At 41.5% G+C, this 21,578-nt stretch overlaps 1 protein-coding gene across 2 annotated transcripts in view; it reads right to left on the reverse strand.

The window, feature by feature from the left end:
* Positions 1-204: 204 nt before the first annotated feature.
* The window catches only part of nhsl1a (NHS-like 1a), a 56,878-nt gene continuing 35,504 nt past the window's right edge, over positions 205-21,578 (reverse strand). The window contains exons 2-8 of one of the 2 annotated variants that reach the window (XM_060934090.1): positions 21,307-21,459; positions 11,829-11,959; positions 8,107-8,299; positions 7,786-7,917; positions 3,668-6,904; positions 3,000-3,126; positions 205-2,661 (exon numbers count right to left, since the gene is read on the reverse strand). In XM_060934090.1, the coding sequence (XP_060790073.1) occupies positions 2,067-2,661; positions 3,000-3,126; positions 3,668-6,904; positions 7,786-7,917; positions 8,107-8,299; positions 11,829-11,959; positions 21,307-21,459 (4,568 nt within the window). In that variant the 3' untranslated portion in view covers positions 205-2,066. Of the gene's footprint in view, positions 2,662-2,999; positions 3,127-3,667; positions 6,905-7,785; positions 7,918-8,106; positions 8,300-10,462; positions 10,651-11,828; positions 11,960-21,306; positions 21,460-21,578 lie in introns of those variants that run through there. The other variant, XM_060934091.1, reaches the window with a different exon arrangement.

The following is a 21,578-nucleotide window of genomic DNA, read 5'->3' on the forward strand; positions in this document are numbered from 1 at the left end:
GGGTACATGGCATCATGGACTCCATGAAATACCAAGACGTTTTAAATCAAAATCTGGCTGCCTCTGCCAAGAAACTAAAACTGCGTCATCATAGGATCTTCCAGCAGAACAATGATCTGATGCATATATTCAAATCAACACAAAACGGGGCACTGCTATTCAAGTAAAACATCACAGGAAAATCAGTCAACAAACTTTATTGCAGTGAAAAGACGTAGTCATAAATTTCACCCCAACAATTTTAATTTCTCTACTCTGACTATTACAGTTAAGGTAAACTGTGTCCTTGAACTAGAACAAAATAGAATATACAAGGCTCTAATGTGAAAGCCCTGAAGTGCAAAATAAAGTAACAATGAAATACCACTGCATAAAACAGCGGTAAACAAATATTCAGGGGGAAAAAAACAGTCAGTTCTCAAATTATTAAAGCTAACTGAAGAGTAATCTCAGTGTAAAAGATTTGGGCATTTCTGTCAATGCACTTACTATACTGGTGCTTATTTCCTTCAAGTGGATTACTGTCTGTGTGGAGTTTCACTTGTGCTGTTTTTTTTTCATCCAGGAGTTTCAGTTTTCTCCCACCTCCTAAAAACACAGCCTAGTTGTGGATGTGACCAGAATAAAGAAGTTACTAAACTTGAATATGTGACAGCCATATGATCAAACAGTAGATCGGCGGTTACCAAAAAGTGCATTCCATCAGAAAGTGCCCAAATGATTTACTCTCATATTTAATCACTCATATTAATGCACACAAGTCAGCGATGAGCAAGTAAGCTTTATTTTTTATTTTCCCGTTGTTGTTTGGTTTGAGAACTCTTGAATTTGGTTTTCAGAATTGTTACTGGCGTCTTCTGATTTACTATCATGTTTTTAAATTTGCTTTTGTGGTTTTGAAAATGCTTTACAAACTTAACATTGTGAGGTTTTTTTTTTTTTTTCCACTTATGTTCCTGGATTTGCTGTTGGAGGATTCAATTTGTAGCGTTTTTGCATTCTGTATTGCTTTTGGAATTGTCTTTGTTGTTTCTTTTGCATTTGTGTTCTTTATGATCCTGTTATGGTTTTCGTCAATTTGTTTTGCACTTCAAGGTTTCCATACTACACAGTACCTCTGAAGCAATATTAATACAAAAGTGTATAAATTTTCACTGAGGTCCAGTACTAGCAATATATTTGTTTTAACCTCAGCAGTCTGAGTATGCACCATTTATGATATTGAGCTTTTAGCACCTGTATTCTTTTCATAGTGGTAAAATGCAGAAGATTAGTGTGCTTAGTGATATTTTACCTTTAATTTTTTTATTTTAAAAAAAAATTAAAGCATTTGTTGAACATGTGCCCATCTAAAACATTTTTTTTTAAATAAACTGAAAATTGTTGCACACAATAGAAATTAGCATCTGAAATGTAGTGCAAATCTACATCGTTGAATTCGGTCTTTCAAAATACCTCCGAAAACTCTTATTTTATCTGATCGCGCATATATACACTTCTCCATATACGTTCCTCAGCAACTTCACTATAACAGTTATTTGTGTTCTCATCTTAACATAGACTCTCCCAAATGTATCATTTCACTTTTGACCCAAGCCTCTTTAATTTGTAATTTGTGTTGGTAGGATGTGCTGCTATTTCTAGCACATGCTTGATTGGGTCAAGATAGGTGCACTAACCAAGAACAAGCCATTAAAAACCTCTCTCATTTCAGCTAAACCCTTCCATCTTATCATGCCAAAAGGAAACTTACATTTATCCTGCATTTCCTAACCTTCAAAAAAAAAAAAGACGACAGATGGACATATGGAAAAAGGGTAATCCTCAGGAAATATTTTGAGGCAGTATAAAATTTCATGTGAAATTTAAAATGCTTCCTATGGAGAATAATGAAAATAAAGTGGTAGAATCCACTTCCCCTTTCCCATATCTCTCTTCGGCTACAGCGGGCCAGTACAAGCGTGTGCAGTGAGCAAGAATTTAATGCTCTGAAGTTGATGAACAACCATTTGCTTTGGTTGTTAGTTGGTGAAAAGTATCTCTAGGTTGCTTCGAACAGCTTTGGTCTAAGTGCTGCCCTGAGCACACACTGTGCCACTAGAGGACAGTGAAACAGGGAAAGGAATGTTGCAGCAGTCTGATGACTCAGTGAGCTCACCTTCCTTCTCACATATCACAGTCATGGGCCCACTAGGGATGCGACTGCGGGAGTTATAGCGGCTGCTAGCAGCACAAGGTGGAGTACTGGAGCGCCCATATTTGGAGTGTGTTAGTGAGGGCGAAAAACGAGGCAAGACACCCTCTGTACGTGCCCACTCCTCGGATGCTCTCCTGCTTCTCCCTGGAGAGGTGCACTGAGCTGAAAAAGGAGATGAGGCCTCTGCATTGGATCTCTGTAGCCGAGGGTCAGTGCATTTTAACATCTCCATAGCAGACATGCGGAAACCAGGCTCTGAGCGGCTGCCCTTCTTCAGGAGCAGAGCTTTGAAGCTGTCATTGCTGGTGGTGGAATGGCGCAGCCTACGGTGGATGTGGCTGCTCTGACGGGGCATCCAAGTCATGCTGGGGCTGGAACTTGTGGGTGTGGTGGGCGGCGTGGTAATGAAACCACGGGAGCGTTCTTCCTCAGACTCACAACGCCCAAGAACCTTCCTCTTTGACCTGTGTGATGATAAAGAATTACAGCTTAACAGATAGGTATGACAGTGTGCCATTATCAGTTCTAAGTGGAATCCTTTTATGAAGCCAAGAACACTTGATAGCCCTCACTACAGTACCAAATGTCCAGAGGGTGGAGCCATGACTTTTGGCTCTGTAGTGAGGGGTGCTTGAGTTTTATAGGTATAATCCACAGCCCTAACCACACAATACAGGAAAACCACAAGTCATTAACAGTTATTTGCCAGTCTACGCAATTCAAAACCCATTAAAAGGCATAACCTAATGCTGTATCCAAATCATTTTTATCATAAAAAAAGACAATATAAGATTTGGGGTACCTGTGGATTGCTGCAAATAGGTCATCAGTAGTACGTGGACGTGCAGGCATCTGCAATTCCTCAGTATCTTCTCCGGTACTGCTGAAAGTTGGAGAGGAGCTATCTGTTCCAGAGTCAAATACAGCATCTAGGACATACAACACCAAAATATCCTGGTCACTTTTCTTTTACAATGAAATAAGACCAGTATGCCAAGTCTGAGTGAAATGCAGGATGGTCTAAAAATTCAAGACTACACTACCACAAATATTTCTATTTGCTATAACTATTCACATTCTACTGGTACTGCTTCTGCTTCACTGTATCTTCAATTTGACAAGATGTACAATGATTACAAGTGTTACACTTTAGGGCTGTATCCATTAACCCATTCTTCTCAATTTTATCCTTCCTAATATTATAGTCAAAAAGGGTTACTGATAACAGATGCATTAGGAATAATTAACTCTTTCAGTTGGATATCACATGAAAAGGCATCGGAAAATGGTGGAGGATGAAGGGAGTGATGAGAGTAATATACTGAATAAAAGTAGACAGACAGTGGGTTTGGGGGTAACTGAGGTCATTTATCGTTGCCATTATAAAGAGAAGCTTAGTTATGTTGTCAGTTAGGAGCACATTACTGAAACACAACAGAATTTCATTAAAAAAATATTTAAGAATCTCACCATTTTCATCATTTTCTTCCTCTTTGAAGATGACGGATCCTGAGCTGCTACTTAAACTATCATCTGTAATGCATTTATCATCACTTAGCACAAGGTCTTTATCACACAGTCCAAGATCTGTATCACACAATCCAATGTCTTGGTCACTGAGACTGAGGCCAGTGAGTTGAGGGTCAGTCAGACTGTCTGAGGAGATTTCACTGCTGAGTGAGTGTCTTCTTGGACTCACAGGAGTAGAATTCTGAGAATCACTTTCAAACTCAAACTCGAGTTGTAGTGGAATCTCATGTGGATTAACAGTGTCTGCCAGAGATGTACTGTTTTGGGTTTCTGGCTCAAAAGACATTGCTGAGTCAGTAACTTCAAGATGCTCAAGACCATTCAAAGCAGGTTGGTGCACAATGGGTGGCATATTCAGAGAGTGATTGGACTTTTTAGGTGATATTAGAGTCAGCTGATCTTGGAGTATACCATTAGATGTACATGGAGTAGCTGTGGAATGTAGAACATTGGAGGAGCCAGGAGTTGTAATTACAGGTCCAATGTCAAGTGAAAGCTCTAGAATGCTCTCACCAGAATGAGTATTGCTGGCCGGTTCAAGTAAAACAGAAGGTGGATTAGAGACCAGTGTAGTAGGTATGGACTCCTTTGATGGAAAATGTGGATTGACAGAGTCAGGTGTCAAAATATTTTTGACAGTCTCTGTTTCTACAGTTTTGTCTGTGCTAGTTCTGGGCTCCTTGTTATTTTCTTGGTTTTCTGGACCACACACTGTTGTAATGATATCTGTGAAAATATTTTCCAATTTCATAAGTTTTACTGGTCTGAGCTGTACCCTCTGAAGAGCTTGGGCAGTAATTACTGGCCTCTCATGTCTTGCAGGTTTGTCAGATTGCCTAGAGTTTAGTTCTTTTCTATTTTCCATTGTATCCAAAGATATCGGAGACTTTGATGCTTTTAAAATGGTTACTGCTTGATTGAGACCTGTCCCAGGAAAAGGTGGGGTAAGAGGCTGGGTGTGAACACTTAACGAAAGAAGTGGAGGAGGTGGTGGGAGTGGTAGAGGGCTCATTTTATTTTCATTCAGCATCAGAGGAGATGAGACTTCTGATGTAGGAGAAGGAGAGTCAGGAGAAAGGTGTATGGATGTTTTACATTCCTCTGGTATTGGGGATGACACTGGGGGAGAATTTTGCTTTTTCTCAGGAGTAGAGCTTATAGCCAGAAGAGACGATACTGGTGTGATAGGGGATATATTGGACATAACAAAACTGGGCATAGGGCTAGTTGAACTAGACTGAAGGCTTACTAAACCAGGCAATGTTTTAGGTAGAGGTGGAGGCATTGGAAGGCTCTTGACAGAATCTGATGTGTTTGAGGACAGAGGTGTAGAGTAAGAGGAAACAGAGGACAGAAGTGAGGACTTCCTCTCTGGAACTTTTGGTTTGGGCCTTCCTGCTGGAGATTTGGCTCTCAGAAGTGATATTACTGGGGTACCTGTAGTTGGGGTAATGGACTGACTTGAATAACCACTAGATGGTGAAGTCATAAGTTGGATTTTGTCTGGTGATGCAGCCATCTTGGAATTTATCCCAGTCTTGTTGCAAGCAGTTAATGGAATTCCATTACTGTCTGAGCCTCTTGAATTCTCTTTGATAAGTACAGGCCTCGTAATTTGAGAGGATGGTACATGTTCAGTGCAAGAGTGGGGAAAATTCATCTCAAAGTCCCATGACTCAGTGTATTCTGAGTGTTGACTGCTGCTATCACTGTGTGTGGGTGTGATTGGACACATGGCAGCTGGTGCGGACATTCCACTGCTTGCTACACTAACTGTGCTTTGGCTTCTAGGACCTAGTACCCAAGGGTCCTCTAATCCACTGAATGGCATCTGGCTGGAGAAAGAGGCACTGTGACTTTTCAGGGATTCATGGAGACTGGAGATCAGCTGCTCATTAAGGAGCTTATCATTGTGGTATGGTTTTTGCTGTGGTTTGCGTTGCAATGAGTCGGTCCTTTTGGGAGGTAGTGGGGGCTTTTTGGCTTTCCGCAGGGAAATGCTGCGGGTTAGAGAATGATTACTGTGCAGACTTGCACGGTCTTCATTACTGTGGTGCTCCTTGCACTCATAAAATTTATGTCTTGTATTACGTGCTTTGTTGATGCAACCATGACTGTATGATTTACAATCTGATGCTAAATGCATAGAGCTATTGCATCCCTCAGTATCAACAGAAAACAATGAGCTGGTGTCTGTCTTTTTGGGTGAATATTCCAGACTATTACAAGCATTATTTATAGGGGAGGAACAGCTTGAGGTACACTGGTCCATTGGAGCAAGTTTATACATCCAGTGGTCAGTGGTCAGTGTGCTGCAACTATGAATGCTGCTCTCTGACATGTCAGAGTCTTCATAGACAGCACTGGGACTGCAGTTCCTTCCATCAAGGGTACTACATTGAGACTTAGTCTCTGTAGCCATGTGGAAGGAGGCTGGAGACTGGCAGCAGGAGGAGCTAGCAGAACAAGAGGTACCGCTACTACTGAAAGGCTGGTCTGAGGGACAAGTTGACATAGAATGTAGTGGGGCCTCTTTTGTGTCAAAGCTTTGTGATGAGTGGACAGAACTAAAGTTTCTGGCATTTTGCAAAGTATTCAAGGAGGATGTGCTACTATTGTGAATGGAACCCATGGAGTCTGAAGTTGCCTTCTGGCATTCGTTCTGGAAACCATGAAATTCATCAGACCCGGAACTGATTGATGTATTTTTTCTTAAATCAGACATGAGCTGTGAGTCTGGGCTGGCATGTTGCATGGTAACCTGGTAGGGTAAGGAGCTTGTGGAGCCAGAGATCATCAGGTATGGAGAACTGCTGCAACTGGGTTCAAGTTTTTGAAGACAAATTCGAGCACCCTGACGAGGCAGACTATGAAAACCTTGGTCACTGGCATTAAGTGGACGAGTACAGATAGCACCATTGCAGTCACTCATGTTGGAGATACTACCAGAAGATGAGAGAGACATGTTTGCCATTTGAGTAGTAATGCCTTGGCCCTTCTGTGAACGGATTCTTCGCATTGAAGGGGGTACAATCTTTATGTCATCTGTCTGGCAGCCAGAGTCACGGGTGACTAAATGCTTGAGGGAAGAGTTAATGCTCCCTGCATGGCCAAGGGTGGAGTACTGGCCGGTGGTGGATACAGGCTGAGCTCTGATGCCAGTTTGTTCATTGTTTGCTGTAAGAAGAGTAGTAAAGACATGTCAGATTAGCTTGCAAAGTCTTTACTGTCTACTACAATTCAGCAAAATAAACAGAAGCTAGGTTTAAACATGCGCACACTCAGAAAACAAAGTACATCATTGTACCTTTAGAGGTACAATGGCTTGTTACTGGAGCAGTACCCTCTAAGGTACTTATTTGTACCTTTTATGTACTGATCGGGACCATATGTGTGCCTTTTTGACCCTAAAAAGGTACACATAGTTACCTTGAAGTCCAATAATGAGCCCTTGGGAGGTACATTAGTGTAGATTGTACCTTGGGGGACAGAAATGGACTCCTACTGTTCCCCTATTTCTGCCCCTGCAGCTTAATATATGGTAATGAATCTCCTATATCTAATGAAGGATTTCACATTTGTCTATATACCCAAATATTACTAAGGTTCTCACTGGCATTCTATCATAAAACAGAATACCAGACAGAATAAATAAGCTCACAATGTGCTAACAGCAATTTCTACTTAACAGTGAATATTTTGTGTGTAAAATCAACACTGGGATACACACAGCAAATACTGTTATTAAGTTGGTGTGAGAAATGTTAAGTGAGATTACCAAAGCAAACAAAATATATAGAGTTAATGGCTTTTAATAGACGAAAGACACTGGGAATAATTTCTTTCATTTCGTTATATGTAAAATACAGTTTTATGCATAGATGCAAATGTACCAGATTTACAGAACATCAAAAACATTACCAGTTAATGTTGATGCTTTTTAGGTCTACTTCCCACACTGTATGGCTTGTTAATCTTGGGAATTTGATTTGCTTACTGCATGGATGTCAACAGAATTAAAATAAAAACAAACAGAAGAATTTAATAGATTGCCATACCTAATTCTCTTTTGATGTTGTCTGGAACCCCTGTTATTGTCTTCCTTCGTTTCACCCTTTTTGACCTCCGTATTATAGTGTCAGTGTTAATTATGGTACGACGAAAACTTGCCTGCCGGTCAAAGTTTTCTCCTGTTATAAGGTGGCGAAAACAAGCAAGTTATGGTAAGTTAAAGCAAGTTATACTTGATGATTCATTTTTACAGTTACTGTACCCAAAGCCCTGGAGATTATTCAAAGATTAAATTATAGTATAGAATGAATACAAACCTCACAAAATTGGCAAAAATGTTTCAAGAATATTACACTGAAATACTCTACCTGTGATGTTGATGGGGATGATGTCAGTGGTCACAGACTGTGCTTGCTGCCTCATCTTCTCCTCTGGTGTTGGTAAGGGCAGACATTTACTCCAGCTGTTATGGTTGTTTATATCACTAATGTTATCCAGTAGAGGGGTCTGTGGCCTGAAGGAGTACACCAGCTTCTCTTCTTCAGCTGACGTCTCTGATGACTGAACACAACATATACATTCATACTTGCAGTTAATAGAACTCAGTGTTTGGTGACTGAGTCTGAGTCCAGAGAAGGAAATCGAATTATACTTGGTCATTTTCCAGATTTGGTCAATCGAAAGGCTAAAAAACAGGAGAAAAGGAACCGAAGCCACCCCTTGAACTCTGCTTGTGCGAGAGACTAAACTGTGAATTAAATATTTCTCAGTGCAGAAAGCTCTGGCATAGGCCTCTAAATTATTCATGCTAATTTGAGCTCAGTGTTACAATGGCTGCTTCACACTGAGTCTTCACGCTGGTTGTAATGGAGCAAAGTTACCCAATCAAAATATAAACCTTCTATTAATATGCTGACGTCATTGTTTCTAAGTGCACTTAGATTATACTCATCCAGAAATATAATCAGCTCTAGATCCTTGGTAAAGATGGGTCTTTGTGGGTAATTAGCTTAATCTCCCACTGAAAATTTCTTCTGGCCCTTTTTCCAAATAGCTTGTTGGAATGGAGTTGGTGTCTAACTGCAGGTTTGGACAACTCGTGACCCCAAAATGCAACCATCTTCTACAAATCTGGAAATGATTTTGAGTCTCTAACCATCCTCTTCACAGTGCATGGGGGCAAAACAGACTTGCATTCTCTTTCAGCATCTTAATTATTGCCCTAATAATAAATTTGGGCATTTTCAGGTGTGGCTTTTTGTAGTCATTGTCTGTTTTATGAAAATCAACACAGAACACTCATTTCATTTTTGTATTTCCCAATCTTCCCCATGTTTCCAAGGATGCCAATAATTGTGACGTGATTTTGATATACAGTACTGTGCAAAAGTCTTGGGCACCCTATTTTTTCATACAAACTTTGTTATAGATTTCGATTTTATGATGTCCACATTATCAAGTCAGTAAAAACATTTTAGAGTTCCAAACATTTGTTTTCCAGCACAAAATTAAATGTTACAGAAAAAAAAAAAAGTTTGTATCTGAGCAGCATATTACATAAGAGACCACTTTTAAGCTTAAAAAAGAAAACGTAATGAAGGCTGTTGGGTTTTGGTGCAAAATTAAGAAGCGAGTGTGACAGTCAAAGTGTCCAGAAGAACTGTGGCTGGTTCTGCAAGATGCTCAATAAAACCTACAGCTCATTTCCTTATAAAACTGCACTCATTGTACCTGACACTACTATTTTTATTGAAAGCAAAGGGTCGTCTCACACCAAATATTGACTTTGTTTCATTTATTATGGCTTACTGCAGTTTACAGTATTTTTTAATGTTGAAACATTTCATTTCAGTATTTTTAAGCCAATTTTGGTCTACAGCATTTCTTTACATGTGCCTAAGACTTTTGCACAGTGCTGTACATATTTTACTTTCTTAGAAAAATGTGTTTCATTTAAACGTTAGATTTCATACATATTTTGAGTGCATTATTAAGATAATTAACCATAGACATTTTTCATACACTTTTTACCCATCTTTAATGAGGGTGTCAATAATTCTGGAGCTGACTGTAAACATCCATCCATCCATCCATCCATCTTCTGTAGCTGCTTATCCTGTTCTACAGGGTCGCAGGCAAGCTGGAGCCTATCCCAGCTGACTACGGGCGAAAGGCGGGGTACACCCTGGACAAGTCGCCAGGTCATCACAGGGCTGACACATAGACACAGACAACCATTCACACTCACATTCACACCTACGGTCAATTTAGAGCCACCAGTTAACCTAACCTGCATGTCTTTGGACTGTGGGGGAAACCGGAGCACCCGGAGGAAACCCACGCGGACACGGGGAGAACATGCAAACTCCGCACAGAAAGGCCCTCGCCGGCCGCTGGGCTCAAACCCAGAACCTTCTTGCTGTGAGGTGACAGTGCTAACCACTACACCACCGTGCCGCCCCTGACTGTAAACAATAAATGGATAATAAAGTGTCTGAAGTGACATAGAATATGCACAATATAGACAAGGTAACAATGGTCATGTAACATGTGATTTTTTTCCGGCAAAAGTTTAAAACTACTGAATTATTTCTACACAAGTACTGGATGCTAGACTAGTGCACGAAGCAACTAGAAGGTTTTTTTTTTTTTAAGGATGATGAGCTAACTTTTGTCAGACATGAACACAGTGCTATAGGAGCCTAGAGCCAGCAATAACAGTACCTTTTTTCTGCAAGGTTGCAAGTGACAGCAGAAAGAGAGGCAAGAATCTAGCAAGCTGCCTAGTGTTCTAGACTGCTGATGAGAGGAAAACAAAGATAAATGTGACAAATATATTAAAAAAAAAACTAATATATACATAAAATAAAAATCTGGATTCAATTCTCAAATAGGGAACATATGACATAAGTATACTTTTATACTAAGGTTTACATATTACTGTCAATGCGTTCCAATATCAAATTTCCACTAGAGGGCAGTACACAATAATGTTTTACACAAAGGGTTCAAGTTTCAAAGGATGGTAGAAAGAATATTCTGTCAGGTGCATATGACTGTAATTCATGTACCCATGAGTAAACTGATTGTCAGATGTATTCCATACAGAATGAAAAGAATAAAACTGGGAATATCCACTACGGGCCAGAAACATAGAAGCGAGTTGTTTTACAACTGAGTCAACAACCAAGCTGCCAACGACCATTGTTTATTGGCATCTGCTGTAACATCAGGAGGCTCCTCCTCACCCTCAAAATATTTCATCTGTTTTACATTGACCAGTTATGAATTAGTTACAAATATCTAATTTAGCACATTCAATCCAGGCTTTACACTGCATCTGAAGCTATACATTTAGGAGCATTGGTCTGTCATGTACATGAAGAGTGAGAGTTAGTTGGAGGCAACTACAGCATTTAGCCATCCATCCATCCATCCATCCATCCATCCATCATTTGTAGCCGCTTATCCTGTTCTACAGGGTCGCAGGCAAGTTGGAGCCTATCCCAGCTGACTACGGGCGAAAGGCGGGGTACACCCTGGACAAGTCGCCAGCTCATCACAGGGCTGACACATAGACACAGACAACCATTCATACTCACATTCACACCTACGGTCAATTTAGAGTCACCAGTTAACCTAACCTGAATGTCTTTGGACTGTGGGGGAAACCGGAGCACCCGGAGGAAACCCACGCGGACACGGGGAGAACATGCAAACTCCACACAGAAAGGCCCTCGCCGGCCACGGGGCTCGAACCCGGACCTTCTTGCTGTGAGGCGACAGTGCTAACCACTACACCACCGTGCCGCCCTATTTAGCCAAACAGTGGTGTTTTATGTTAATAAATGTATTACCATCTGTTATATATTGAATAAAATGCATTTTTTTACAAAAGTAGTGTTTTGTCAAAGGTTTTGGCTTCTATGAATAGTTATAATGAGTACTATGAGTAGTTATTATTAGTAGTAATCAATCAGATCATATAAACTATTCCTAATATGTCCTTGTGTAGTTTTGACAGGTAGGTAGCATATTTGGTGCTGGATTTGGAGCGCCGAGTGGCTACAAGTGTACTTGAGAAGTTTACCTTTTTTTTCTTCTCCGTCTCATCATGGTCCAGTTGTCGATCAGCATCAGACAGCAGGGGTGAGGAGAATGTTGGGCCTTGAGAATAGTACTGGGAACTACGAAAGCCATCTTTCCTCAGCTTGTCACATTCTGAGGGGAAAGTAGCATATTAAGCTGTTGCCAGACTACAAAAAAAAAAGGAGTGTTCAATGACTGTAGAATCACAAACATATCAAACATTTCAGATTGCTGGCATTTCATAGCGATAAATTTAAGCCTTGTAACATGGACGCCAAAGTCAGCTAACAAGGCCTCATGCTGAAACGAATGAGGCATTGTTATTAGAAGTTCATTAGAACTCAAATATAAGATTATTTCACTTATATTTAGATGCTTTTACTCATTTCAAGCTTTAAAATGTCTTCTATTAGCAGATAATTTTGCCCATTTTGAGCATTTAATTCTAGAAAGAACCAAAATGATCTGCCAATAGAATAAGAAAATTTAAAGGAACAGTCCACCCTACTTCCATAATGAAATATGCTCTTATCTGAATTGAGACGAGCTGCTCCGTACCTCTCCGAGCTTTGCGCAACCTCCCAGTCAGTCAGACGCAGTCAGACGCGCTGTCACTCCTGTTAGCAATGTAGCTAGGCTCAGTATGGCCAATGGTATTTTTTGGGGCTGTAGTTAGATGCGACCAAACTCTTCCGCGTTTTTCCTGTTTACATAGGTTTATATGACCAGTGATATGAAACAAGTTCAGTTACACAAATTGAAACGTAGCGATTTTCTATGCTATGGAAAGTCCGCACTATAATGACAGGCATACTAACACCTTCTGTGCGCTTCGGCAGCGCATTGATACGGAGCTCAGATATCAATGCGCTGCCGAAGCGCGCAGAAGGTGTTAGTACGCCTGTCATTATAGTGCGGACTTTCCATAGCATAGAAAATCGCTACGTTTCAATTTGTGTAACTGAACTTGTTTCATATCACTGGTCATATAAACCTATGTAAACAGGAAAAACGTGGAAGAGTTTGGTCGCATCTAACTACAGCCCCAAAAAATACCATTGGCCATGCTGAGCCTAGCTACATTGCTAACAGGAGTGACAGCGTGTCTGACTGACTGGGAGGTCGCGCAAAGCTCGGAGAGGTACGGAGCAGCTCGTCTCAATTCAGATAAGAGCATATTTCATTATGGAAGTACGGTGGACTGTTCCTTTAAAGCATGAAATGAGTAAAAGTGTCTAAAAGTAAGCTAAATAATCTTAAATTTGAGCTCTAATTATCTTCTAATAAAAATTATTACATGAATTCACCCATATTAAAGATATTTTCTCTTAACAAGGTATTTTTTGCAGTGAAGGTTAAAATGGACCACAACAATGTTGCTTGTTCCCAATATCATTTGTACACTGTAATTTTAGGTCAAATATAAAAGATCTTAATAAAAGCCAAGGTGGTTTGAGTAACTATTAATAAAAATCTGTTTTAAAACGTTTAAGAAAGGCTTACTGGCCTGTGTGTGATATTTTGTTGTCACACACACAGAGAAAGGTTGTATGTGTGAAAGAAAGCCAGAGGTCTTTGGGGGAACACAAGCGTTCATGAAAAAATACGGCACTTCAGAAATATTTTACTCACTGAGACATAGTGCTGCATGCTTCAAATTGCTCCATGATCAAAAAAAGAACATTATCATCAAGGTATATACAGCATCTTTTGCTTTAAGATTTAACCTGATTATATGCTATATGAATGTTGTGTTATGAGTCTACAGACTGGGGTCCCTGTCTGCACCTCCACCCACTGACACTGACACAATGATTTATTTCAGATGATGATCTCAATTCACTGCTTGTCTAATAAAACATTTATTTCTCATATATAGTGGGGTCCAAAGCTCTGAGAGCACATTGAAAATCTGGGATTTTGTTTCCATTTAAAATTAAAATGAACAGAAGGTTTTTAGAATTTTGAAATATTTAAAACCAAGAAAGTAAATGTTCAATATCAAGAATATTTAATATTAAAGATTCTGCACTATTTCTAGGTCCCTATTTAAATGTAACTTAAGCAAACTTGAGATATTGACCATGTTAAGTCCTTTGTACAAAAGATTTTCCTCATACCTCGTCTCTTTTACTGAAGCATGTGTTCAGCCGACACTCTGATGGATCTGATCTAAAATGGATCATAAAGTTTTGCACAAACTTGTGGAGTCCATCCCAGCTCGAGTGCACAGTCTTTAAAGTGAAAATGGGATGTACCAAATACTAATAAACTCTAAAATTAATGTAAATATTTCAAGGATTCTACTTTTCACTCAAGTTGTTGCCAAAGATTTAATTTGTAATGAAATCTGTTAGGGCGACACAGTGGTGTAGTAGTTAGCGCTGTCGCCTCACAGCAAGAAGGTCCGGGTTCGAGCCCCGTGGCCGGCGAGGGCCTTTCTGTGTGGAGTTTGCATGTTCTCCCCGTGTCCGCGTGGGTTTCCTCCGGGTGCTCCGGTTTCCCCCCACAGTCCAAAGACATGCAGGTTAGGTTAACTGGTGACTCTAAATTGAGCGTAGGTGTGAATGTGAGTGTGAATGGTTGTCTATGTCTATGTGTCAGCCCTGTGATGACCTGGCGACTTGTCCAGGGTGTACCCCGCCTTTCACCCGTAGTCAGCTGGGATAGGCTCCAGCTTGCCTGCGACCCTGCAGGACAGGATAAAGCGGCTAGAGATAATGAGATGAGATGAGATGAAATCTGTTGTATTCAGTTCAAAAAGAATGCAAAATAGAAGCGATTTCTCGAGTGGTCTCAGACTTTTGGGCCCCACTCTACAGTACGATGTAACACTTTCATCTTCATACCGGTAACATCATTACATTACATTACACTACATCATTCATACATCATTACATTACACTACATTGCACAGCACTGTACAGGAAAGGTCAGAGCAGGCTGTATCTGCTGCGGAGTCTCAGGTCTTTTGTGCCCCTTTTCCACCAAAGCAGTTCCAGGGCTGGTTCGGGGCCAGTGCTTAGTTTGGAACCGGGTTTTCTGTTTCCACCGACAAAGAACTGGCTCTGGGGCCAGAAAAAACGGTTCCAGGCTAGCACCAACTCTCTGCTGGGCCAGGGGAAAGAACCGTTTACGTCAGTGGGGGGGCGGAGTTGTTAAGACCGACAACAATAACAAGACCACGAAAGATCGCCATTTTTAAGCGACGAGAAGCAGCAGCTGTACAAACGCGAAGTCATCCATTATTATTATTGTTGTTGTTGTTGCTGCTGCTTCTTCCGTGTTGTTTTTGCTTCGATATTTGCGCCAAGGTTTATGCAAACGTAGCGACGTAACTGACGTATACAGCGACGTAATGACGTGGCTTCCCTTAGCACCGCGAGCTATGGAAAAGCAAACTGGTTCTCAGCTGGCTCGCAAGTTGAACGAGTTGTGAATCAGCACCAGCACTGGCTCCAAACCAGCCCTGGAACTGATTTGGTGGAAAAGGGGTATTGGAGTGCAAGGGGCACTCCTGTAGACCTTTTTTGACACTGGGGTGGCGTCAGCCATCTTTCATGGCGTGGTTTGCTGGGAGAGCAGCATCTCCACAGCTGACAGGAAGAGACTGGACAAACTGATCAGGAGGGCCAGCTCTGTGCTGGGATGCCCCCTGGAGCCAGTGGAGGTAGTGGGTGGGAGGAGGAGGATGGCTAAGCTGTCATTTATGATGGAGAACAACTCCCACCCCCTATAGGACTTACTCACTGGACTGCAGAGCTCCTTCAGCGGGAGGTTGCTCCACCCTAAATGTGTGAAGGAGCGTTACCACAGATCATTCCTTCCTGCAGCTGTTAGACTGTACAACCAGCACTGCTCACAGTAGACTCACATCTGTATGTCTGTCAATAGTTGTTGCATTTTTTTTCTGTTTTATCTTTTGCAATTACGACCACTTGATATGTGTAATAAGTGCGTTTCATCTACTTCATAATTCCTCTAATTTAGTATTTATCTCAGGTATTTATTTTTAATGTGGATACTGTATATATCTCATCTCATCATCTCTAGCTGCTTTATCCTGTTCTACAGGGTCGCAGGCAAGCTGGAGCCTATCCGAGCTGACTACGGGCGAAAGGCGGGGCACACCCTGAACAAGTCGCAAGGCGGGGCACACCCTGGACAAGTGGCCAGGTCATCACAGGGCTGACACATAGACACAGACAACCATTCACACTCACATTCACACCTACGGTCAATTTAGAGTCACCAGTTAACCTAACCTGCATGTCTTTGGACTGTGGGGGAAACCGGAGCACCCGGAGGAAACCCACACGGACACGGGGAGAACATGCAAACTCCACACAGAAAGGCCCTCGCCGACCACGGGGCTCGAACTAGAGGTCTGTGCGGGTCGGATTTTTCAGTCCCGCTCCCGCCCGCATTGTGCAGTCCCACTCCCGCCCGCGCCCGCAAAGAATTATGATTTTCAGTCCCGCTCCCGTCCGCGCCCACAAAGAATTATGATTTTCAGTCCTGCTCCCGCCCGTGCCTGCCATATTTTGTCCCGCTCCCGCCCGCAAATCCCGCATGATACAGACGTTCGCATTATTTCTCAGGAAAGTTCTTGTCTTGACACAGCGTGATGGTGCCCCGCCCCCTACTTTGAGTGGATTTGAGCATAAATATCTACAGCTCACGTTCACGTTTATTATTTACCTTGTTTTTGAATTCAGCATGTAGTGTCTCTAATAATAATAATAATAATTAGTGCTGTCAAGCGATTAAAATATTTAATAGCGAATCGCACATTTTTGTCACATGAGAAACCATTGTAATTCTCTGATCAGCATAAAAAAGTGAATGGGCTTGCTTTGTACCAATGCTTTTTTTTTTTTATTGCAAAGCAGAGCTAGCAAGAGAACCATGAGTGAACAACTCTAATCAGAGAGACAGGTTACACAGTGACGGTAGGCTTGACTCAATGCTATCCCAGAAATCCTTCCTGTAATATGCAAATTTGGCCGCCTCTGATTGGACAGCCAAATTTGCATATTACAGGAAGGATTTCTAGGATAGCATTGAGTCAAGCCTACCGTCACTGTGTAACCTGTCTCTCTGATTAGAGTTGTAGACTAACTCAAGCAGTAAATCACTTCACTCATGGTTCCCTTGCTAGCTGGGTGTGAATGGCGAGTCATTAGAATGATCAAAGGATTCTCACTCAATCTGGCAATCTGACTCTCTCTGCAAATTTAGGCATCTTAAAATGTTTTTATTAATGCCAAATAAAATATCCAGCACAAATTATATATGATAGACATAAATTAATAATTTATAAATTTTATTTCAAACACGTTTTTAGTTAGCGGGACTGCAGCTTATCACCGCTCCCGCCCGCGCCGCATATGTGTACTCCTGCCCGCATATGTGCACTTCCGGTCCCGCCCGCGCCCGCAATGAGCTTTCAAAATTTGTCCCGCGCCGCACTGCTTTGCGGCGGGTCCCGCGAGTCCCGCGGGACTCCCGCGGGAGTGCAGGGCTCTAGCTCGAACCCGGACCTTCTTGATGTGAGGCGACAGCGCTAACCACTACACCACCGTGCCGCCCCATGTGTGTGTATATATATTTATTTTTGTGTGTGGCTTGATACATCCTTTTTTGCTGCTATCCACTGTGCTGCTGCAAACAGGAAATTTCTCCATTGTGGGATAATAAAGGTCTTCTTATCTTATCTTATTACGTCCCTTCATTACAATCAGCTCACTTCAGTTACTATCTTACACAATCTCTGTTATATAGGGCACTGCAGAAATGTTCCGGTGTTCTATTCAGCTATCCTACATAGGGTTTATAACAGCATTTCCAGCCTTGTCCTTGTGAAAAATAATATACTGTTGGAAAACATGAAGCTATTAATAGTTCGTTTTGACATGATAAATATGCGAGACGTGTAAATTGGTTTTAGCAGCATTTCTGGAGATCAACTAGTGTGGGACAAAGAAAAACAATTACTTTAGCAAGCCTGAACATAACCCAAGTGTGAGCTACATGGCCTACTTTCTGAACACATAGAACTTTGTATTTCATACACAGTTCCTGTGGGAATGAGGCAAATTCTCAAATATATTGAGAAAAAAGCAATTACAAAGTAGACACAAGCAAATGCTTTACAAAGCTTTGGTTTTGTCCCTTTATCTCCACATTTATCCCAATTCAGTTTGAATACAATTAATACTGCATGAGAGGTCCATTATATACAGGGCGTTTCAAAAAATTTCATATATCTTTTCACAATCTAATAACTTTGCCAATTCTCGTTCAACTGACCTCAAATTTTAACAGCATGTGTGGAAACAAGTCAAAATGTAATGTTTCATGTTTTTTGTTTTTATCTTTTTAGGTATAGAAATGCCATTCACTGGAAAAGAAAAGGCGTTGTGTGTTAGGGTACGCTCGAACACAGTCGAACAAAACTGTGTAGCGTGCATTTATGAGAGAATTCTCTAAAAATGCACCAACTGCAATGCAGATTTGGACACTGCACAAAAAGTTCAAAGAGGAAGGCTGTGTGTGTGTCTGTGTCTCAGGCGATGTGCATTTTGAAAGTTTGTGAAATCGTTCATGGAATCCACATACCTTTGAATTTCTCATTCAAATTTTGAGAAATAAATCTTATATTGCTCAACATTAAGCCTGTTCAGTTTCATTTGCCTCGACTATGTAGTTTCTGGGCGGCACGGTGGTGTAGTGGTTAGTGCTGTCGCCTCACAGCAAGAAGGTCCGAGTTCGAGCCCCGTGGCCGGCGAGGGCCTTTCTGTGCGGAGTTTGCATGTTCTCCCCGTGTCTGTGTGGGTTTCCTCTGGGTGCTCCGGTTTCCCCCCACAGTCCAAAGACATGCAGGTTAGGTTAACTGGTGACTCTAAATTGACCGTAGGTGTGAATGTGAGTGTGAATGGTTGTCTGTGTCTATGTGTCAGCCCTGTGATGACCTGGCGACTTGTCCAGGGTGTACCCCGCCTTTCGCCCATAGTCAGCTGGGATAGGCTGCAGCTTGCCTGCGACCCTGTAGAACAGGATAAAGCGACTAGAGATGATGAGATGTAGTTCCTGGGATATTTATCAAATTTTTTGAAACACCCTGTATATTATTTTGCTATTCATATTTTAAGCCCAAACCCTGCTTCCTTCTCTCAGCCAGACATTCTCGATATCACAAAAAGCCCCATCATCAGAATCATCAATATATACTGATCTCACTACGCATGTGCTGTGCCAGCACTGATGAGCTCAACCCTGCTATGCCTTGAATCATTTGATGCTGGAGCAATGTAAATGTCACATCCTATAGGATCATCATATACTGTGTATCCCCATAGATCACCTAGAGCTAGCTAGTAGTACTATAATAGCATATAGTATACTGTATTCCTAATATAATATATACGAATATATTGTATAATAAATAAGCAAATAGCACGATATTAAAACAGCATTTGCCTTCTGTTAATATTGCTAAGGTTAAAGAAAGAATAGCTAAAGCTGCAGGCTGTGTAACGTTTCCTGTTGTCTGTGACTGCAGTAGTAATCGATTGTGTTCAGTGGTCAGTGACTAACACAGGCCAATGAGAGAGAGAGAGAGAGAGAGAGAGAGAGAGCGCAAGGTTCTCCTATTAATTCCACAGCAGAAGAGGATTAAGAACTATTCTTATTATAACCTGGTATCTCTGTGAACACACTTACTGTTAAGAAGTAACACGCTCACACAATTTGTCTTACTACCCTTGTCAGGACCTTCCACTGACATAATCAGTTTTACCTCTTTTAGTTAAAACAAACAACAACAACAAAAAAAAAGATCCCAAAATAAATTCCTCATGGGGAGCTGCCAAATGTTCCCACAAGATCAAAACTGTCACATTTCACTCTCATTATGGGAACATTTGGTCCCCACCAAGATACAAACACATACAATATACACAGAATTTACAGGTCTACCACAAAGATGTCAGTGCTCACAAAAATGGGACAGAAACTATGCTCAAGTAGCCACCTGCTCCTCCTGCCTCTTGCTGAGACACTGACAGCACGTGCACGCACACACACACACACACACACACACACACACACACACACACACACACACACACACACGTCTCACTATCCTTGTGAGGACCATCCACTGACATAATTATTAATGCAATTAATTAATGCTGTTCCTGCACCTAAACCTAACCCTAACCTCAACCTTGGTAATGAAAAGGAAACTTTTTGGCTGTTATTTTTTTGTTTCTGTCAAACAAGAAGAAGAACGACAACAACAATTTCCTTGTGGCGACCATCCAACTGTCCCCACAAGAAGAAGAAGCCTTTATTTGTCACATGCACACTCAAGCACAGTGAAGTTTTCCTCTGCATTTAACCCATCTGAAGCAGTGAACACACACACACACACACACACACACACACACACACACACACACACACACACACAAGTGAGCAATGAGCGCACACACACATACCCAGAGCAGTGGGCAGCTATGCTAGAGCACTCAGGGAGCAGCTGGGGGTTAGGTGCCTTACTCAAGGGCACTTGAGCCCAAGGCCACCCAATGTTAACCTAACCGCATGTTTTTGGACTGTGGGGGAAACCAGAGCACCCAGAGGAAACCCACACAGACACGGGGAGAACATGCAAACTGCACACAGAAAGGCCCCGTTGGCCACTGGGCTCAAACCCAGAACCTTCTTGCTGTGAGGTGACAGTGCTAAGTGTTTAACTACACCACTGTGCCACAAGATTGTCAGATTTTACTGTCCTTGTGGGGACATTTGAGCCTCAGTAGTATATAAAATCAAAATCATATACATACACACATGCACATACACATCCCAGCAACTTAGACATCACGTTTACTATTACTACCAATAATTCCTGGAAAACATACTCATAAAAACACATTGCCAAAGGGATAGACTCAGAAGACAGGCCTCTACCTTTCTCTAAAGAGTCTGGTGCTTGCTGTCACTAAAACTGACCAAGAACCACCTCCTGTCATAGAAAGAGGCTGCTTGACTGACATTGCAAATGGCCAACTTAGCGTGCACACTTATACATGCATACGATGTAGAAATGTAACAGCAGAAATTTAACATTGAGACAGGACATATATTTAGCTTATACCATGACCATGAAAGAATCTTTATTTCTGTGCTCATTTAGTCATGAACAAGTCCTGTACATTTCAAGCTGCCTTCAAATTCCAGTTCTCTAGATCATTGTTTAAAGGTGTGTCTCTTATTATCATAGTCCTTATATACAGAATATGCCACAATAAACTATATTTTTCCCTAGTACCTTGTCTTACTTATAACTGCATTTACAAACTCTCGCATCTGGCTGCCTTTTCCTAACATTTCCCTTACTCTCTCGATAGCATACTGTTCTCGATCTCCTTCATCTCACTAACGTAATTCTCTGTGTGTATATGTCTGACCTCTGAGAACAGTCTTCAGGTTGACCTTGGCCTGGCAGTGTAGCTCCTCCACACAGGGTGGTCTGCTTCCGGGCAGGAACACATTCTCCTGCTGATGCCAGGGCGCTGTGTAATGTACTGACCACTTGCTTTCTTCATCTAAAGTAGACACAGCTAGAGGGCAGAAAGAGAAGATAATTCATACAGGTCACTGAATATAGAGTCAAAGATCAGTATGAAGAGGTTAGCCAATAGAATTCATTTATGGGAAGCACTGTAAATTGGTCAGAATT

Source organism: Neoarius graeffei, chromosome 11 (genome assembly GCF_027579695.1).
Source record: "Neoarius graeffei isolate fNeoGra1 chromosome 11, fNeoGra1.pri, whole genome shotgun sequence".
NCBI lineage: Eukaryota > Metazoa > Chordata > Actinopteri > Siluriformes > Ariidae > Neoarius > Neoarius graeffei.